The sequence below is a fragment of the Oncorhynchus masou genome, chromosome 32 (genome assembly GCF_036934945.1).
Source record: "Oncorhynchus masou masou isolate Uvic2021 chromosome 32, UVic_Omas_1.1, whole genome shotgun sequence".
NCBI lineage: Eukaryota > Metazoa > Chordata > Actinopteri > Salmoniformes > Salmonidae > Oncorhynchus > Oncorhynchus masou.
The window spans coordinates 42,646,513-42,665,204 of record NC_088243.1 but is presented as its reverse complement, the minus strand read 5'-3'; the positions used below and the strand labels follow the sequence as shown (position 1 = coordinate 42,665,204).

Below are 18,692 nucleotides of genomic sequence, written 5' to 3'. Positions count from 1 at the left end.
GGGAGTTCTTCAGGATAAAAAATATTTACAGTATGGCAAAAATCCTTGAGGAAAACCTGGTTTAGTCTGCTTTCCACCAGACACCGGGAGATTAATTCACCTTTCAGCAGGACAATAACCTAAAACACAAGGCCAAATTTACACTGGAGTTGCATAGCGAGAAGACATTGAATCTTCCTGAGAAGCAGAGATACAGTTTTGACTGTAATCTGCTTGAAAATCTATGGAAAGACTTGAAAATGGGTGTCTGGCAATGATCAACAACCAATTTGAAAAATGTTGAAATTAACAACAACAAAAAAGAAAACGGGCAAATGTTGCACAATACAGGTGTGGAAAGCTCGTCGGGGCCTTACCCAGAAAGACTCACAGCTGTAATCACTGCCAAAGGTGCCTACAAAGTATTGACTCGGGGATGTGAATACTTTAAGTAAATGAGAGATTTATGCATTTCATTTTCAATAAAATGTGCAAACATTTATTTAAACATGTTTTCACTGTCATTATGGGGTATTGTGTGCAGTTGAGTGAGAAAAAAATTCTATTGAATCAATTTTGAATTTAGGCTATAACACAAAATGTGGAATAAGTCAAGGGGTATGAATACTTTGAAGGAACTGACAGAGTGTGTGTGTGTGTGTGTGTGTGTACCAGGTACCTGTGTGGAGGACAGCCTTTCCTTTGAGCAGCAGTTTGAGGCACTCTGTTTTGTGGTGCTGGGCGCTGTAGTGTAGAGCAGTGTTCCCCTCTCGAGTTCTCTTCTCTAGACAGCCACTGTTGTGCGGGGATAGTTGGAGTCAATGACATGCATGTAGGCCTATGGCTTTGATGGCTGGTGTAGGTAAGACACTACTAATGGTCAGTGCTGGTGACTAGGGGTTGAAACATTTTTCAAGACATTCAAGTTTTTAGAAATCCTGGTTGTAAAAATCTCAGTAATCAGGCGGGAATAAGCAGGAAATCCAGAATCCGCCAACCAGGTTCTGTTCAGGAGGGTGCAATTACAGAATATTCAGGTAGGTAGAAATGTGACCAGATCTGCTCTATATCTGAATTTCTATCTGCAACGTTCTAAACATTTCACCGTACTGAACACAACCCTGGGTTGTTTCTGAGCATGTTATTAGCCATCAAAATGCTTGCTTCCCCCTTCCTTGTTCCCCAAACTCCTTTTAAAGCTGTTGGAGGTCTGAAGGAGTGACCATGGATCCTCTCCTCCAAACCAATGAGAGGAGAAAATGGACGAAGCACAGATTTGACGGCAGGTAACTTTTTCCGATACAGCCCATGTGCTACTATGTATAACGGAGACGAGAACATGCCGTAAGTGGTTCAACTCCACCAATGCACGTCAGGATGCCCAGGTTAGTGGAGAGCCAGGTAGGATCTGTTAACACGAGGAATGGAGTCCGTGCATTAAAATATTGGGATTGTCATGTTGTTACTCAATGCACACAGAAACTGTGATGCTACAAGCAAAACTGTGTTTCAAATGGCCCCCACATTTAGTAAAGCTTCACATTTTTGTCAGGGACGACAGGCATTAGCGTGCACAAATTTGTCTCTGTATTAAAAGTAGTTGAAGATAATATACAGTGGACTGTATACAGCCCTTGTGCTACTATGTATAACGGAGACGAGAACGTGCCATAAGTGGTTCAACTCCACCAACAGCGCTTTCAAATTGGATCCTTTTCTATAGTTCAATTGGTTTGTACGTTGTCAAGTGGGCAATCACGCGCGTTAGCCCCCGGGTTGGAGCTGTGGTACGGACAGGTTCCCTTGAGAGGGGAGGAAACGGAGACTGCTACGCTAAGCACACTGACGTCAGTTCCATATGTATTGAGAGCCCTGGGAGCTTACCTGTTCTGAATGAGGAAGTCCACCAGGGCTAGAGAACTCCTGTCCTCCAGCCTGACAGCCAAGTGAAGAGCGGTCTCTCTCAGATCCTAGAAGAGACAAACTCATTAGGCACCGTACACTCACTGTGCTCCGCTAAGCACTCTGAACCAAAAAAAACTGAAATAATAAATTAGACCCTGCCAACACACACAATGTGTGGATGTCTGTGCTACTTGCACACCTTTTTCCTGAGTGGAAAACAGCAGACGGGCAAATTTGATTAAAGAAAGGAGGGGGAACGTAACATTTTAACAAGAGAAGAGAGGAGATGACAGGATGAAGGGGTGAAAAAGAATCTGAGAGCGATAGATTGATTGCAGAGAGAGAGAGAGAGAGAGAGAGAGAGAGAGAGAGAGAGAGAGAAGGGAGCGGGAGACCAACTATCCACTCAAGATGCTTCATACAAAAACAGAGATATTAACGACAAAAACATAGGGACATTAATGTCATTACGTGTAGAATAATTGAGAGTCTATTTTGGGACATTGCATCCACAGCAGTCTTCTGAGAAAACCAGCCAGCCATAGAATACCGGAAGAGTCAACTGGATGAATCAAGCCCATAGAGGAATGTTGTTAAATGGAGCCTTCCAGCGTAAGCTAGTTCTTTAAATCATATGGGGAGGGAGGACCAGCTGCCTTTTGAATTATTTCACAGCTCTTTACATTAGAAACAGCATCCGAACGATGCCCGCAGGGCACACACTTCAAAGCATCCACTGGGAAGTCATCTTCAGAACTTCGTACTTGATCCTACATGTCACATGCAGTGTTTATGTTTATACTCTGCATGTCTACCCGTCTGTCCAACTTCCTATCCTCCTACCTGTCTGCGTCTCCTATAACAGTACCTGTCCTTCAGGCTGTGCTAGCGGTTTGGCCAGGTCCTCTCCCTGGGCGTATAACTGCAGCAGGGCGGTGAGGTCCCGGCTCCTCACGGCATCATACACACGCCACGGCTCACCCTCCTCTCTGTCCCTGCGCAGCACGTAGCGCCGCTCGGCATACTTAGCCACAATGTACTCCTTCCTGGCATTCCTAGTTTCACCACGGGACACACACACACACACACACAGAACCATAGGTATTGAGAAACTGGCAAACTCTCCAATGAGCACATGACTGCAGCACAAGGCCTTATAATGAACTCACATGTCACTCTGGGGTAGAGGTTTGATGGAATCATTGGGAAGACTGGCCTCCATGATGTCATTGAACCGTGTGTTGCCTATACTGACCGCCAGCTGTGGACAGAGACAGAAGCAGACAGACCCGAGAAGGGAGGAGTTAGAGGTATGCATACGTGTCATTTATACACATGACAGGTTCAGAAGGTCAACGGACCAGCTAACGAACCTGGGTTGTCGTCACAACTTAAGACTGTTAGCCGGCTGAGCTTAGATGATATCTCTAGAGGTCACAGAACTACCTCCACGACAGAAGCGCTCGTAGAAGTCTAGAACTCGTGTGTGTGTGTGTGTGTGTTACCAGTAGTTCTGAGGTGCTTAGCATGTCCAGTGTGAGGGACTGGATCCTGGAGTAATGGACTCCCAACTCCCTGTGGATCCCAGAACACTCTATGCACGTCAGGATGCCCAGGTTAGTGGAGAGCCAGGTAGGATCTGTTAACACGAGGAATGGAGTCCGTGCATTAAAATACTGGGATTGTCATGTTGTTACTCAATGCACACAGAAACTGTGATGCTACAAGCAAAACTGTGTTTCAAATGGCCCCCCCATTTAGTAAAGCTTCACATTTTTGTCAGGGACGGCATAGGCATTAGCGTGCACAAATTTGTCTCTGTATTAAAAGTAGGAGAAGATAATATACAGTGGACTGTATACTATTTAGGGCCAGGAGGTTTTCCTGATCATGAGACCTGACCAGAAAATAACTCTTGGCCCTTGGTATAGTCTCCAATTGGACCCAAAACCACTACACCCTCTTTTTAAGTCTCTCTCTGGCCATGGCCTCTCTCCTGGCCTTTCTTCCCCTCCAGTCTCACCGTGGGCTCCACAGTCGGCGCAGGCCTTGTTGCCGGGCATGCGTCTGAGTTCGGTGATGACGGCCCTGGCCAGCTCTTGCAGCCCGGAGTCCGGGAACTGCAGCTGGTCGCCGCCCAACGCCGTGTTCAGGGCTTCCTCCTTACTGTTCTGCAGCACTGACACCCAACTGTAGGGGGAGAGGGGAAGACCGACACACACACGGATGCACAGAGACACACACAGACAGACGGAAGGGGTTAAACAATGCGATGTAGATTTACACAATATGTATTGTCGTACAAGTTGTTATTTTTAATTTTTAATGGAACTACATCTACATTCAAAATGTTTATTTTAAGGAAGTACTTTAACGTAACCAAATGCACCCACCTGCCCACATCAGCTGTGTGTCTAAACACAAGTATAGAATTATACTGTGCCACCGCTATAAGCTTGGCACATTTACACCACAGTAAACCTCATTCGAGGCTCTTCTTTCTCACCCCCCCCCCCTCCTTTTTGTTGCTTTCGTTTTAGCCAACACCCCCCTCCAGATGAAAGGCAGAATCTGAAGCCCACACAGAGGAGTGGAGAGAAACCCCCCTACTCGGCTCTGCGGGCTCCAGAGAGAGGTCCCCACCCCAAACCAGCTGGGCTCCCTCTTTTTTCATCCTTCTCTTTTTATCACTCTCCGACAGCCCTATTCTCTCAATACATTGCCCCTCCCTCTCACTTGGAGTTTCTGTGTCTCAAATTACACTCGCTCTTTCTGAAGGTTTTGGTCAAACCCTTTTCTTTAACTTCACTATGCGTTTCTTTCCCCCTCTCAATTTAACTCTTTCAACTTTATGAAAGAAACATTGTATCCGTTTCTCTCAATGTCCCTTTAATGTAACTGTATCCCCTCTACGTTGTATCTGTCTCTCTCTGAAATAAATGATAGAGATCGAGAGAAATCTATATATATTTATCTCTCCCTCTTTTTTGTTTGTTGAATGGCTCATGGAACAAGTCCTGACTGGCACCTCAGTGTATTTGGAACAATGCCCGTCTAGAATATGAGGGACTCCAGTGCTGTGCTTACATCATGCATTCCTGCTCGTCCTCAGCTTGGAAATGGTAGGTCCGATTGTCTGGAGAGGAGAGGCAGAAGAAAGATGGGTGTGAATGTAGAGGGAGAGGAGAGATTAAAGGAGAAGGAAAGGAGAGCTAGAGAGAGAGAGAGAGCAGGAGGCTACATACCAAGGGATATATTACAGTTGGAAAACCTGATCCACACACACACACACACACACACACACACACAGAGCGCGAAAGAAACCGTGGAGGGAGACCCGCCTCTCTGCACCTGCTTTCCATTACATACACACAGGTTAAGACAAAGAAAAATGCATATGCACACGCACAAACTGCAATATTACAGATTAATCCCATTAGGCATTACTGCAATTCGTTCCAAGGGTATAAAACATAACTGGTGATAACTTATAACTATAAACATTTAACTTTTTTTTATTTTTTTTATATTTTTTTACACATGTACAGCTCAGCCCATAGGTATGTGGACAGAGGTGAGGGGTCAGGGGTGAAAGGTCAGGGAAGGGTGAACCTACGTGTAACCAGGTCAAAGGTCCTCCTCTCCTCGGGGTTGGGGCGCACCAGACAGGTCAGAAGGTTGAGCTTAGCCGGTGGTCGGTTTATCTGTGGAACCAACGACACTGGGGTCAATTTCTCACTCTGGGGTCAAACAGAACCGCACCAGCTCAGATATGGCATTTTTCACGTGATCTTTTCCAGCATGGTTCCAACACATACGGTACATGCAGGGCAGCCCACATACGGTACATGCAGGGCAGCCCAATACAGCTTGGCTTAACTCAGCTTCGCCCTCCACTTAAAAATGCCATCGAGATCGAATTTCTGAGAGAAATCCACAAGAAAGGGGATGTGAAAAAGTCCAGAGAAGAGTCCTACTTGATATCAGACTGAAAAGCTATTGAGGGGTACATTTCGAGGGCATCAGAAATCTGGATTTAGAAAGTTACAGGTAGTCCGGTATACACTAGTTGGAGAATTCATTTTGGCAGTGAGCTTTACTGTTTGGTTTATGGGGCACAGGAAATGAGACGGTGAGAGATGTTGGTTGCATCCCCAAATGGTACCCTATATGGGGCCCTGGTCAAAAGGTAGTGCATCATATAGGGAATATGGTGCCATTTGAGACGTAGCCATTGTTGGGTCTCACCGTGCTGTGGGAGATGGTCAGACAGCCGTACTTGACTCCACACTTCCTCTTCTGCCACACCTTCCTAATCCTGGAGGAGACGCAGAGAAGGAGAGCGAGGAGGAGGAAGAGAGCGAGAGACAGACCACAGTCTTAGTCAGGCATAACTTACTGTATATCTGCCATCAAGCTCACTCGTCATTTGTTTGAATACAAGTTTGTTTCCCAACTGATTCACCCCCCATGTTATCACACTAATCTAATGCTCTGAGAACAGGGGAGAGAGGGGCTAGAATAGAGACATAGGCCTGCTTTTGGACTTCCAGACTTCCTTGCTCTCTCCCTCCTATCGCCCCCCCCCCCCCCCTTTTCTCTCTCTGCATGACATGGCTTAGCTAGAGGAGCTGGATCCACTCATCCAGCCAGGCCTCTCAGCCTAGATCCAAACCCCAGAATAATGGAAACCAGCTGAGGCTGACATGGCACGATGGTTCCCAGCCTCTCCATCTCAATGTCGCTCCACCAAGCTACATACCCCTTATTAATGACAGCTTTGCACACTCTTGGCATCCTCTCAACCAGCCTCATCAGGTAGTCACCTGGAATGCATCACAATTAACAAGTGGATCCAGCTCCTCTAGCTAAGCCATGTCATGCAGAGAGAGAAAAGGGAGGGAGCGATAGAGGAGGGAGAGAGCAAGGAAGTCTGGAAGTCCAAAAGTTAATTTGTGGAATGTCTTTCCCTCTTAATGCCAATCAGAAGATAGCCCTTTTTGGTAAAAGACCAAGTAAGAGAGCAAAAATAAGCAAAGAGAAAGGACAGTCCATTTCTTTAAGACATGGTATGTGGACTTGGAGCCTCGTGTTGTCAGTGTATTTATCAGTAACTTGACCAGACTCACCCGTCACTCCTCTTCTGTAGGAAGCCTGACTTCTCTGTGCCGTACTTCTTGTTGCCTTGAGGTTGGTGTATGCTGTATCCGTTACCCGAGTTCTTCCTGTTCAGGTATTCCTATCACAAAACAGAGTGACTTAGTCTGAGAAAATAGTTTTAGAACAACATTAAAAGAAAGCTAGACTACTGTTTATTGAATGACACTGGAACAACAAATAGGTAGCACATTCCTATTGAACAAGCAGAGGTAGTCCCCCTCTGTTTCATTCCATTATCTTCCGTTTGGTGCCTAATGAACATGGCCCAGCACAGAATGTGTAGAGGTGTTTGAGTTCTGTAGGGGTGTAAAACCATACTTCTTTTCCCTCCACCTGTAGCAGCAGCCTAAGGGAATCTCGTAGCTGAGAGAGCTGTCTCACTTCCTCATCCTGGTCCTGTCGCACCTACAGCACACAGAGGACAGATCAGAGTGTTAGCTAAATACAATCTACTGTATCGAATACAAACACATTGATTTGGGTTTAGAGGAAGATTCTGCCGTTGATTGCAGCTTTGGACACAAAACCAACTTTTTCCCAGAAAAGTGGCTGTGGGATGGGATGCTTTGTTGATACGGCCTCAAGCAATGGGTATGGACAGCTATAAAACCAAGTTTTGCATAACGTTGCAAAATAAAGTGGAACGGAGCTAGAACACTCTTTGGTTTCTGGTGCTCCATCTTAGTCTGATCCCAGATGTATTTGTGCCGTCTTCCCAACTTCTAGACCGCACAAACCACCAGTCTAGCCTAGAACCACCCCTATCTGCCTGCAGCATTAATGAATCATGAAAAAGGCCAAACCAGTATATTTCCCTAATACTTCCTGGAACATGAGAAATAGCGAGCCTGAGCTTGGCCCCTTTCAGACCAAGCAGAACAAGAATAATCGCCGACACTCATTAAAGTCAAGTGTCCGTTACTAATACTGTGCCTGATGCCAGAGCAGGATTTTATGAAATCACAAATATATCTAGTGGGCCTTTTGAGCACTTCAGATTATCACAGGTGTCTGTAATCTTGCCCTCTGTGTGAGTTTATCGCGTGTAAAATATATGACAATAAAATAAGAGATTTTAGTGAATACAATAAGGTAACTTAGTGAATACAATGTGTTTAATATGAGTGTTTCAGCAAGAAATATCATTAATATTTACATTCCAATTTATTTTCCTATGTCAATTGTCAATGTTTTGGCATCAATGGTCAATGGTGGCAGTTGTGAAAAAAGCCAAAAGTTGGAAGAGTTGCAGAGCTGCAATATGTAACTTTTTGGGCGCCCTGACCAAATTCACTTAGAAATGTGTGTTATAGATCTGTCATTATCATTGAAAGCAAGTCTAAGAAGCGGCAGATCTGTTCTACGTGCGCCATTTCTATGATTCCCGTTCTTAAGTTTAACTGTCGGTTTTGAACACCAGCTGAAAATACAGTATTTCTGGTTATGGAAAATAGATTTCACAGCGGTTTGATGGTACAATGATTCTCTACAATATATTTGCTTGTTTTGTCAAACTGAAATTAGGCAAACTCATTTTAGCAACCAGGAAATGGCGGCGCAATTTCTGCATAGTGCATATTTAATTTAAAATTCATTAATTAGGCCATTTTCTCTTGAACCATATGGTCTATCTACTAGACATGGAAATATGAACACAGATAGATTAATACTATATGAACACCTTTTTAAAACGTTATCACTATATGAACACATTTTTTTAAAGTTATTGAAGTATAAATTACCAAAGTTACGATAGATTTACTGTTAATTATTAAAATAATTGAGGATTCCGGTAACTAGCAGCCTGTAGGTTGGGAAAGTCTGGGAGGAGAGAGGAGATCGAGGGTTACGAGGGTTGGTTGTTAAAGAGGAATTTGACTGTAGCTTACTCAACTGTTGTATGAGATTTACAGTTGCCTGCTAGCGATTTGTTCTGTTATTGTGTCTGGGCTTCCGTAGGCAGTTGGAAGTCTGTGGGGGGTTGTTTGTGAATGTGCTTGAGTGAGCGTCAGACAGCCTGCTAGACACACTGAGATTATCACTAAAACCTACCATCCACTTAGTGGTTAGATGCAGTTCCATGGCTATGACTAAGTTTAAAATATTTCAAACTTCCGACAGCTTAACTGCCAAAACAACCACCTGTATAAGCAGTAGTAGTCACCATAGAAATGTAATCTAGATCATATTTCTAAGGTAGTCACATGGTAGAAGAAGACATGGTTCTCGTATCATAGTTCCAGAACACTATTTACTAAACTTAACTTCAGAAAGCAGGTCAGCAGTTAGAATAGAATCTGACCTTTGACCCAGACAGTAAATCTGTGGTAACTGACTTACATTCTAGATAAGATGGCACATTCAAAACAAAAGATGAGGGGAAACGCATAGAAACAGAATTACTAGTCAACATACTGGGAAATGTGTCAGTAGTTATTTTTGAATGACTAGCCCTCAACTGGAATGTCCACAAGCCTATCAAATCCTCTCTTGTGGATGGAGAGACTGACTGAAGTAGACAAAAAGGTAGTAACATTCCACTTCAATCCTCTCATACAGGAAAGCGAAACTGACTGACAAACAGATCGACAGACAAGTAGACAAAACACAAATTACCGTGTGGACAGATGACGCCAGCTTCTCCACAAAAGGACTAAGGTTCTCGGCAGCTTTCAAGCCGTCCTGGAAGAAACTGAGACAACGCCTTAACACTCAGGTACATGATCCCAAACACGCACGCACGCAGGTTATAGAGCTCCCGAGCATACCTGAGTCAAGCAAACACTACATTTGCAACAAATAGTTAAGTACCGTGGCAACAGCTCGTAAAAGGAAGACAAAAACTGAACAGCCACAACATTATACACCAGAAGCCACGGTAACATTCCTGACGTAAACCCTTTGCGTTGGTGCTACTCTGTGTAGAAGCTTGGATACTCAACAGTAGGATGCATATAAAAGCCATATGCTTTACCCTAAGTCCCTTTGATACTTCCATGCCAAACTGGCTCTGATATTTTCGTTTACACATTTTATCCTCTCAAGCACAGTTCCACTAACTATACAGTGGGGCAAAAAAGTTTAGTCAGCCACCAATTGTGCAAGTTCTCCCACTTAAAAAGATGAGAGGCCTGTAATTTTCATCATAGGTACACTTCAACTATGACAGACAAAACGAGAAAAGAAATCCAGAAAATCACATTGTAGTATTTTTCATGAATTTATTTGCAAATTATGGTGGAAAATAAGTATTTGGTCACCTACAAACAAGCAAGATTTCTGGCTCTCACAGACCTGTAACTTCTTCTTTAAGAGGCTCCTCTGTCCTCCACTCGTTACCTGTATTAATGGCACCTGTTTGAATTTATCAGTATAAAAGACACCTGTCCACAACCTCAAACAGTCACACTCCAAACTCCACTATGGCCAAGACCAAAGAGCTGTCAAAGGACACCAGAAACAAAATTGTAGACCTGCACCAGGCTGGGAAGACTGAATCTGCAATAGGTAAGCAGCTTGGCTTGGAAATCAACTATGGGAGCAATTATTAGGAAATGGAAGAGACACACAAGACCACTGATAATCTCCCTCGATCTGAGGCTCCACGCAAGATCTCACCCCATGGGGTCAAAATGATCACAAGAACGGTGAGCAAAAATCCCAGAACCACATGGGGGGACCTAGTGAATGACCTGCAGAGAGCTGGGACCAAAGTAACAAACTCTACCATCAGTAACACACTACGCCGCCAGGGACTCAAATCCTGCAGTGCCAGACGTGTCCCCCTGCTTAAACCAGTACATGTCCAGGCCCGTCTGAAGTTTGCTAGAGAGCATTTGGATGATCTAGAAGAAGACTGGGAGAATGTCATTATGGTCAGATGAAACCAAAATAAAACTTTTTGGTAAATACTCAACTCGTTGTGTTTGGAGGACAAAGAATGCTGAGTTGCATCCAAAGAACACCATACCTACTGTGAAGCATGGGGTTGGAAACATCATGCTTTGGGGCTGTTTTTCTGCAAAGGGACCAGGACGACTGATCCGTGTAAAGGAAAGAATGAATGTGGCCGTGTATCGTGAGATTTTGAGTGAAAAGCTCCTTCCATCAGCAAGGGCATTGAAGATGAAACATGGCTGGGTCTTTCATCATGACAATGACCCCAAACACACCGCCCGGACAATGAAGGAATGGCTTCGTAAGAAGCATTCCAAGGTCCTGGAGTGGCCTAGCCAGTCTCCAGATCTCAACCCCATAGAAAATCTTTGGAGGGAGTTGAAAGTCTGTTGCCCAGCAACAGCCCCAAAACATCACTGCTCTAGAGGATATCTGCATGGAGGAATGGGCCAAAATACCAGCAACAGTGTGTGAAAACCTTGTGAAGACGTACAGAAAACATTTGACCTCTGTCATTGCCAACAAAGGGTATATAACAAAGTATTGAGAAACTTTTGTTATTGACCAAATACTTATTTTCCACCATAATTTCCAAATAAATTCATAAAACTATCCTACAATGTGATTTTCTTGATTTGTCTGCATTTTGTCTGTCATAGTTGAAGTGTACCTATGATGAAAATTACAGGCCTCTCATCTTTTTAAGTGGGAGAACTTGCACAATTGTTGGCTGACTAAATACTTTTTGCCCCACTGTATAAATCGACTATAACCGGGCCAAAATGCAGTCCAGCTCAACTTGGTTTGGCTCAAAAGTGTGAAAAGGGCATGAATGCAGCATAAAAGGAGAACTTACTTGAGCTGGGCCTGGAAGTACTTGATGAGACTCTGGAGCAAGTCTGGACCCTGGCGCACCTTCAGTTCCTGGATCTTCAGCAAGTACTGGACAAACCAGAGGATGTAGCGTTGGTAACCATGGTTACAGAGCTTAGGTTTCGGTTCCGAAACCGTCAGTGGTTATAGACCACAATTAAGTTGTGCGTCATTTCACAGATTCAAAATCAGTCATTCTTTAATCCTGGTTTAGTGTATATTTGAATAGGGCCTGGAGTTTTTCCTGACCCATTGTGAACTGACTAGGAAAAAGTCCAGGCCTTCATTGTCACGTCATGGTCAGCAAAAATGCTGGACCTTAATATAAATAAGTATTTTGACGAAGACTGTATGGTTTTCAGGACTTAGCCCAAACATGAAATAACAGAACAATTTCAGGGCGTGTTTTTTCCCCTGATCCATTTTAACTGTTTGAAGTCTGTTGCTTTAAAAAATAAAAAAATAAAAAAAAGGTCGGAAAAAGCCTTTGGAGCCAGCTGTAGGAACTCGCTGCTGCTAGTGGAAGGAATGACTTCAGTCTGCTTCGTCTCTGCTCCATAAAGACTTGTTTAAAGCCATCTGTCTGCGGCTGTGCTGGATCATGTTCATTAGGCAACAAACGAGAGAAAAAAGGGGAAAAAATACTGAAACAGCGATGTACAACCTCGATTTATCCTATAAGAAACATTTTTTCTGTTGCGTGCCCTGATGAATAGGACCCAGGCGAGAGCCTTGGAGGAAGGGGAATAATTTCCCTCTTCTCCTCCATCCATCTCAGCAGCTGACCTGACAGAGAGTGTGCAACAAATTCCCCTACGCTCGTAAAGTGTAACTGTGAGCTACAAACTTAACTGAGCTTAGCTTTGGAGTCCGATTCCAAATGGTACTGATTCCAATCTGTGCTCCCTATTTTACATGGTTTGCCACCCCCACCTTGATCCAAGCTGTGCTGTTCGGGGAGAATTTGTCCTTATGCACAGATCTAGGATCCTAATCAACTAAAAATATGTCATTTTCACCATGATAAAACTGATTCTGATACAAATGCAAAAAAGTTCTCTGGTGAGTGTTTTGCATTGGTCTGTGTCAGGTATTGTGAAAGTCCGTTAGGTACGCGCCTGTAATTGCTATTTGAAGTGGATAAAATAGCATATTTATTAAATAATTTCAAAAGCCATGGTTTATCACAAGGATAAAATAAATAGCAAAGCTTTTTTAAATGGTCAAAATAGGCCTACAAAAAAAAGAAAATGCTCACACACACACTCAAGTAATCAAGTACTAAGGACCGTTCGGATATCTGATTAGCCGTGCCCATCCCTAGTGTGTGTGTGTTTCCTGTCTAGTCTCAGCTCCAAGCCCCCACCTCACACATCTGCAGCTGGAAGGTCCTCCTCTCTCGCTCCATGTCCTCTGTCACGTTGTGTCCCTCAGTCTTGACCAGGCCCAGCTGCCGACTCTTCTCCCTCCTCTCCTTCTCCAGTTTCCCACTGAGAGAGAGACAGAGAGAGAGAGAGAGAGAGAGTTTGAGAGACATTTATGGATACCCTTAATGAAAACAAAATAGCGTTAGAAAATGCAGCAGGGCAGACAAAACAGCTGCTGAGGAGACCAGAGACAGCGCATGAGAAAGTGTGTGCGTGTTTGTGAGAGAATGAAAGAAATATGGGGTGGATTTACATGATACAGTCAGCAGGTATTTATGGTCCTAATCTTTGCCCTTTTACACATCCTATTTCTGTAACACACTCCCTTTTTTGTAGAGGTGAAGCCCCCTTCACATATTTTTAGCCAACATGCAATTGTAGACCAATGCTGTAATGTCTGAGCTCAAATGTAGATTGGAAAGTGACATGCCTCAGCAATTGAACATTATTGGATGTGTATAAATACCACTCACACAAGTTGACACAACTACTCATTCCAGGGTTTCTTTTTTTTTACTATTTTCCACATTGTAGAATAGTGAAGACATCAACTATGAAATAACACATGGAATCATGTAGAAACAAAAAAACTTAAACAAATCCAAATATATTTTATATTCTTCAAAGTAGCCATCCTTTGCCTTAGCTTTGCACACTCTTGGTGTGCCTTGTTAAAAGTTACTTTGTAGAATTTCTTTCTTTCTTAATGCGTTTGAGCCAATCAGTTGTGTTGTGACAAGGTAGGAGTGGTAGACAGAAGATTATTTGGTAAAAGACCAAGTCCGAATTATGTCAAGAACAGCTCAAATGAGCAAAGAGAAACAGTCCATCATTACTTTAGGACATGACGGTCAGTCAACATGGAAAATTTAAAGAACTTTAAAAAGGTTTCTTCAAGTGAAGTCGCAAAAACCGTCAAGTGCTATGATGAAACTGGCTCTCATGAGGACCGCCACAGGAAAGGAAGACCCAGAGTTACCTCTGCTGCAGAGGATAAGTTCATTAGAGTTACCAGACTCAGAAATTGCAGCCCAAATAAATGCTTCACAGAGGTCAAGTAACAGACACATCTCAACATCAACTGTTCAGAGGAGACTGTGTGAATCAGGCCTTCATGGCCAAATTGCTGCAAAGAAACCACTACTAAAAGGACACCAATAAGACGAAGAGACTTGCTTGGGCCAAGAAACACGAGCAATGGACATTAGACTGGTGGAAATCTGTCCTTTGGTCTGATGAGTGCAAATTTGAGATTTTTTTTCCAACTGCCATGTCTTTGTGAGACGCAGAGGAGGTGAACGGATGGTCTCCGCATGTGTGGTTCCCACTTTGAAAAATAGAAGTGGTGTTACTGTGTGGGGGTGCTTTGCTGGCGACCCTGATTTATTTAGAATTCAAGGCACACCTAACCAGCATGGCTACCACAGCATTCCGCAGCGATACACCATCCCATCTGTTTTTTGCTTAGTGGGACTATCATTTGTTTTTCAACAGGACAAGGACCCAAAACACACCTTCAGGCTGTGTAAAGGCTATTTGACCAAGAAGGAGTGTGATTGAGTGCTGCATCAGACGACCTGGCCTCCACAATCATCCAACCTCAACCCAATTGAGATGGTTTGGGATGAGTTGGACCGCAGAGTGAAGGAAAAGCAGCCAACAAGTGTGCAGCGCCTCCCGGGTGGCGCAGTGGTCTCAGGCACTGCATCGTGCCACCAGAGATTCTGGGTTTGAGCCCAGGCTTTGTCGCAGCCGGCCGCGACCGGGATGCCCATGGGGCTGCGCACAATTGGCCCAGCGTCGTCCGGGTTAGGGAGTGTTTGGCCGGCAGGGATATCCTTGTCTCATCGCGTACTAGTGACTCCTGTGTCGGGCCGGGCGCAGTACACACTGACCAGGTCGGCAGGTGTACGGTGTTTCCTTCGACACATTGGTGCGGCTGGCTTCCGGGTTGGATGTGCATTGTGTCAAGAAGCTGTTGTGTTGTGTTTCGGAGGACTCTCCTGAGTCTATGCGGGAGTTGCAGTGATGAGACAAGACTGTAACTACTACCAATTGGATACCACAAAATTGGGGAGAAAAAAAGGGTTTAAAAAAAACTTTTACAAGTGCTCAGCATATGGGGGAACTCCTTCAAGACTGTTGGAAAAGCATTCCTCATGAAGCTTGGTTGAGAGAATGCCAAGATTGTGCAAAGCTGGCATCTAGCAATGGGTGGCTACTGAAGAATCTAAAATATATGTTGATTTGTTTTTTGGTTACTACATGATTCCATGTTTTATTTCAGTTTTGATGTCTTCACTATTATTCTACAATAACACAAATAAAGGAAAACCCTTGAATGAGTAGGTGTGTCCAAACCTCTGACTGGTACTGCATATAACCTTCTGAGAGATGGACCATAAAAATAATAGGCTAAAATCCTTATAATCACCATCAACTTACACTTTGATGTCATAGTCCTTCCAGCTCTTCTCCAACTGTTTCTTCAGCTCCTAAAGAAGACGAAAAAGATGGTTATGACCAGCTTGCCAGCCGCTCCAGACATATCAAATAAACATGGCCTCTAGTCTACTGTATATCATCTAAACATTCACAGGACACTGCACAGGAGGCCCCAGTCACTCCCTTTATAACTCTTCAACAAAGGGGTTTTACAATAATATCTACTGCCGGTGAAGGATTCAATATGTAGGGCCAGGGGTTTTCCTGGCCAAGTGACCTGACCAGGTAAATCTCCAGGTCCTATTAGTAATAGTCTAAGCCTATATAAAACAGTGGCCCAGTTTCTCCCGGTGGAGTCACATGGTCAGGAAAAACTCCCGACCATATTTATGCGTGTTTTTTTTGTTTTTTTATGGTACAGATGAGACTGACATATTGAATGAAGAATTGCTCATCCGATGGGATGCAACAGTTTTAAAAAGCTGTCACTAATTTGTGACACCCAACACAATATGGGTGTTGGTCATAAAATGGCACAAGGCAGTAGTAAGTACACAGAGCGGATGTTTTGTAGGGTTGTGGTTTACTCTTCGGCGAGGTGCATCTCTCGCTGACTTTACAGACACAGACTGTGGGGAGGCAGGAGAGTTAGTGCACAGTAGGTTACACAGAAGACTTACAGTTTGTACACGACAGTAGAGCTAAATCGCAGGGTGGCAAAATTCCAGAAACTTTCCCAAAATTCCCAATTGGAAGATTCCTGGAATAAGGAGGGGATATGCAGGAAATTCGGGCACGCTACCAACCGGGCTTTCTGGAAACCAAAGGCAATATTGTGAAAGTTACTGGAATCTTACAACCCTAGTTACTCACCAGTCTGCTGTCTCGGAGCTCACTCTTCAGGATGTTCTCCAGGGGGAAGGAGATTATGTTGTTCAGGTTCTGGACCTGGAAGACAGAAACAAATGAGTCACATAGCTACACACAGACACCCATTTTTGATTTACAATGATGAAATAACAAAAAACCTGTATTGGTTCCTTTGGGTCATATGTTGTTCCAGTTTTTTTTATTGAGTCACATTTTCAAGGGATGGGATGGGATGGCTCCGGGTGCACCACAACTCATCAGAATTCGTATATGACCAAATCAAATGAGACTCAGACGGAATAAGTGTATTGCATACTGTATTCTGGTTACTTATGCCGAGATCCTTCCCGTCGTGCATCGAATTGGACTACAGATTAACGGTGCACATGTTAGGACATCCACAACAAATGAATGTCCGAAAACATACACCGTACAGATAAAAGTTGTCGTAAAGTCAGTCAGTCCGGTCCTCCTCCACCTCTGCTCTTTACAGGCCGATACATGCTTACACCGCCACCTGAACCCAGGAACAAGGACGTGTCCTAAAATGTACACCATACACATGAAAGCTCTGCTCTTTAAGGGGTTGAAACATAATATAAACACCACCACCCAGGAAGGACATGGCGCCCTGCAATCCCCTCCCTCACTCTTATCATGGTGCAGACTTGGCTTGGGACCAACGCAGGGTCTATTTCTGTTCTCTCACACACACACACACACACACACACACACACAACTTCCTACCCCATCCACTTCTGGCATCATAGTACAGTACCACTATAGAGTAGAGAGTATTACTTTCTTAATTCCAATTTGGGAAATTGTTTTATCCACAGTATGCATCAATGACTTACAAGGGCAGGACACACAACGATGACCAACACACGATAAAAAATAAGTAAAACAATGCATATTAATAAGACAAGGGCAACTGCACCATAGTATCCCTAAAATAATAGAGCGATTCAAAACGCCGTTTTCTACTCGGCCGGAAAACAAGCAACATTGTTTTAATTAGGAAGACCCCAAAACAGTTTATCAATTTTAGAGGAGGTCTGTATCCATTTAAGCTCTTCTTGCAAAACTACATTGAACAAAATAGAAAGGCAACATGTAAAGTGTTGGTCCCATGTTTCATGAGCTGAAATAAGAGATCAATGTTGTGCACAAATATATTTACATCCATGTTAGTGAGCATTTCTCCTTTGCCAAGGTAATCCATCCACCACGTGTGGCATATCAAGAAGCCGATTAAACAGCGTGATCATAACACAGGTGCACCTTGTGCTGGGGACAAAATGCCACAAAAAAATGTGCCGTTTTGTCACAACACAATGCCACAGATGTCTCAAGTTGAGGGATCGTGCAATTGGCTTGCTTAACTACAGGAATGTCCACCAGAGCTGTTGCCAGAGAATTGAATGTTAATTTCTTTATCATAAGCTGCCTCCACCGTTTTAGAGAATTTGGCATTTCGTCCAACTGGCTTCGCAACCACATGTAACGACCCCCCACAAGCCCAGGACCACATCCGGCTTATTCACCTGTGGGATTGTCTGAGATCAGCCACCCAGACAGCTGATGAAACTGGGTTTGCACAACCATAGAATTTCTGTCACAAACCGTCTCAGGGAAGCTTATCTGCGTGCTCGTTGTCCTCACCAGGGTCTTGACATGACTGCAGTTCGGCATCGTAACTGACTTCAGTGGGAAAATGCTCAACTTTTATGGCCACTGGCACGCTGAAGTGTGCTCTTCACGGATCAATACCGGTTTCAACTAGCAGACAGTGTTAATGACATTGTGTGGGCAAGTGGTTTGCTGAGGTCAATGCATGCCCCATGGTGGCGGAGTTATGGTATGGGCAGGCATAAGCTACGGAAAATGAACACAATTGTATTTTATCAAATCGCAATTTGAATACACAGGAATACTGTGACAAGATCCTGAGGCCCATGGGACGTTAAACAGGTGTCCTGACTGTGGTCACTAACCATGGCATCGTAATCGTAGGAGTGTTAACCCCGATGTCCGGGCTAAATTCCCATTCTGGCCTTCATATCATCCCCAGCATTCAATTGGCTCATTCATCCCCTGTAACTATTCCCAAGGTTGTTGCTGTAAGTGAGAAGG

At 44.0% G+C, this 18,692-nt stretch overlaps 1 protein-coding gene across 3 annotated transcripts in view; it reads right to left on the bottom strand.

Moving 5' to 3' along the window:
* Positions 1 to 18,692, bottom strand: part of LOC135526091 (arf-GAP with SH3 domain, ANK repeat and PH domain-containing protein 3-like) — a 49,710-nt gene that overhangs the window by 11,813 nt on the left and 19,205 nt on the right. For 2 of the 3 annotated variants that reach the window (XM_064954183.1, XM_064954185.1), the window contains exons 4-19: positions 16,560 to 16,634; positions 15,687 to 15,736; positions 13,181 to 13,304; positions 11,798 to 11,883; positions 9,661 to 9,736; positions 7,363 to 7,449; positions 7,014 to 7,123; positions 6,133 to 6,202; positions 5,501 to 5,588; positions 4,972 to 5,020; positions 3,908 to 4,074; positions 3,390 to 3,523; positions 3,054 to 3,145; positions 2,753 to 2,939; positions 1,864 to 1,949; positions 659 to 774 (exon numbers count right to left, since the gene is read on the bottom strand). In XM_064954183.1, the coding sequence (XP_064810255.1) occupies positions 659 to 774; positions 1,864 to 1,949; positions 2,753 to 2,939; positions 3,054 to 3,145; positions 3,390 to 3,523; positions 3,908 to 4,074; positions 4,972 to 5,020; positions 5,501 to 5,588; positions 6,133 to 6,202; positions 7,014 to 7,123; positions 7,363 to 7,449; positions 9,661 to 9,736; positions 11,798 to 11,883; positions 13,181 to 13,304; positions 15,687 to 15,736; positions 16,560 to 16,634 (1,597 nt within the window). The remainder of the gene's footprint in view (positions 1 to 658; positions 775 to 1,863; positions 1,950 to 2,752; positions 2,940 to 3,053; positions 3,146 to 3,389; positions 3,524 to 3,907; positions 4,075 to 4,971; positions 5,021 to 5,500; positions 5,589 to 6,132; positions 6,203 to 7,013; positions 7,124 to 7,362; positions 7,450 to 9,660; positions 9,737 to 11,797; positions 11,884 to 13,180; positions 13,305 to 15,686; positions 15,737 to 16,559; positions 16,635 to 18,692) is intronic. The other variant, XM_064954184.1, reaches the window with a different exon arrangement.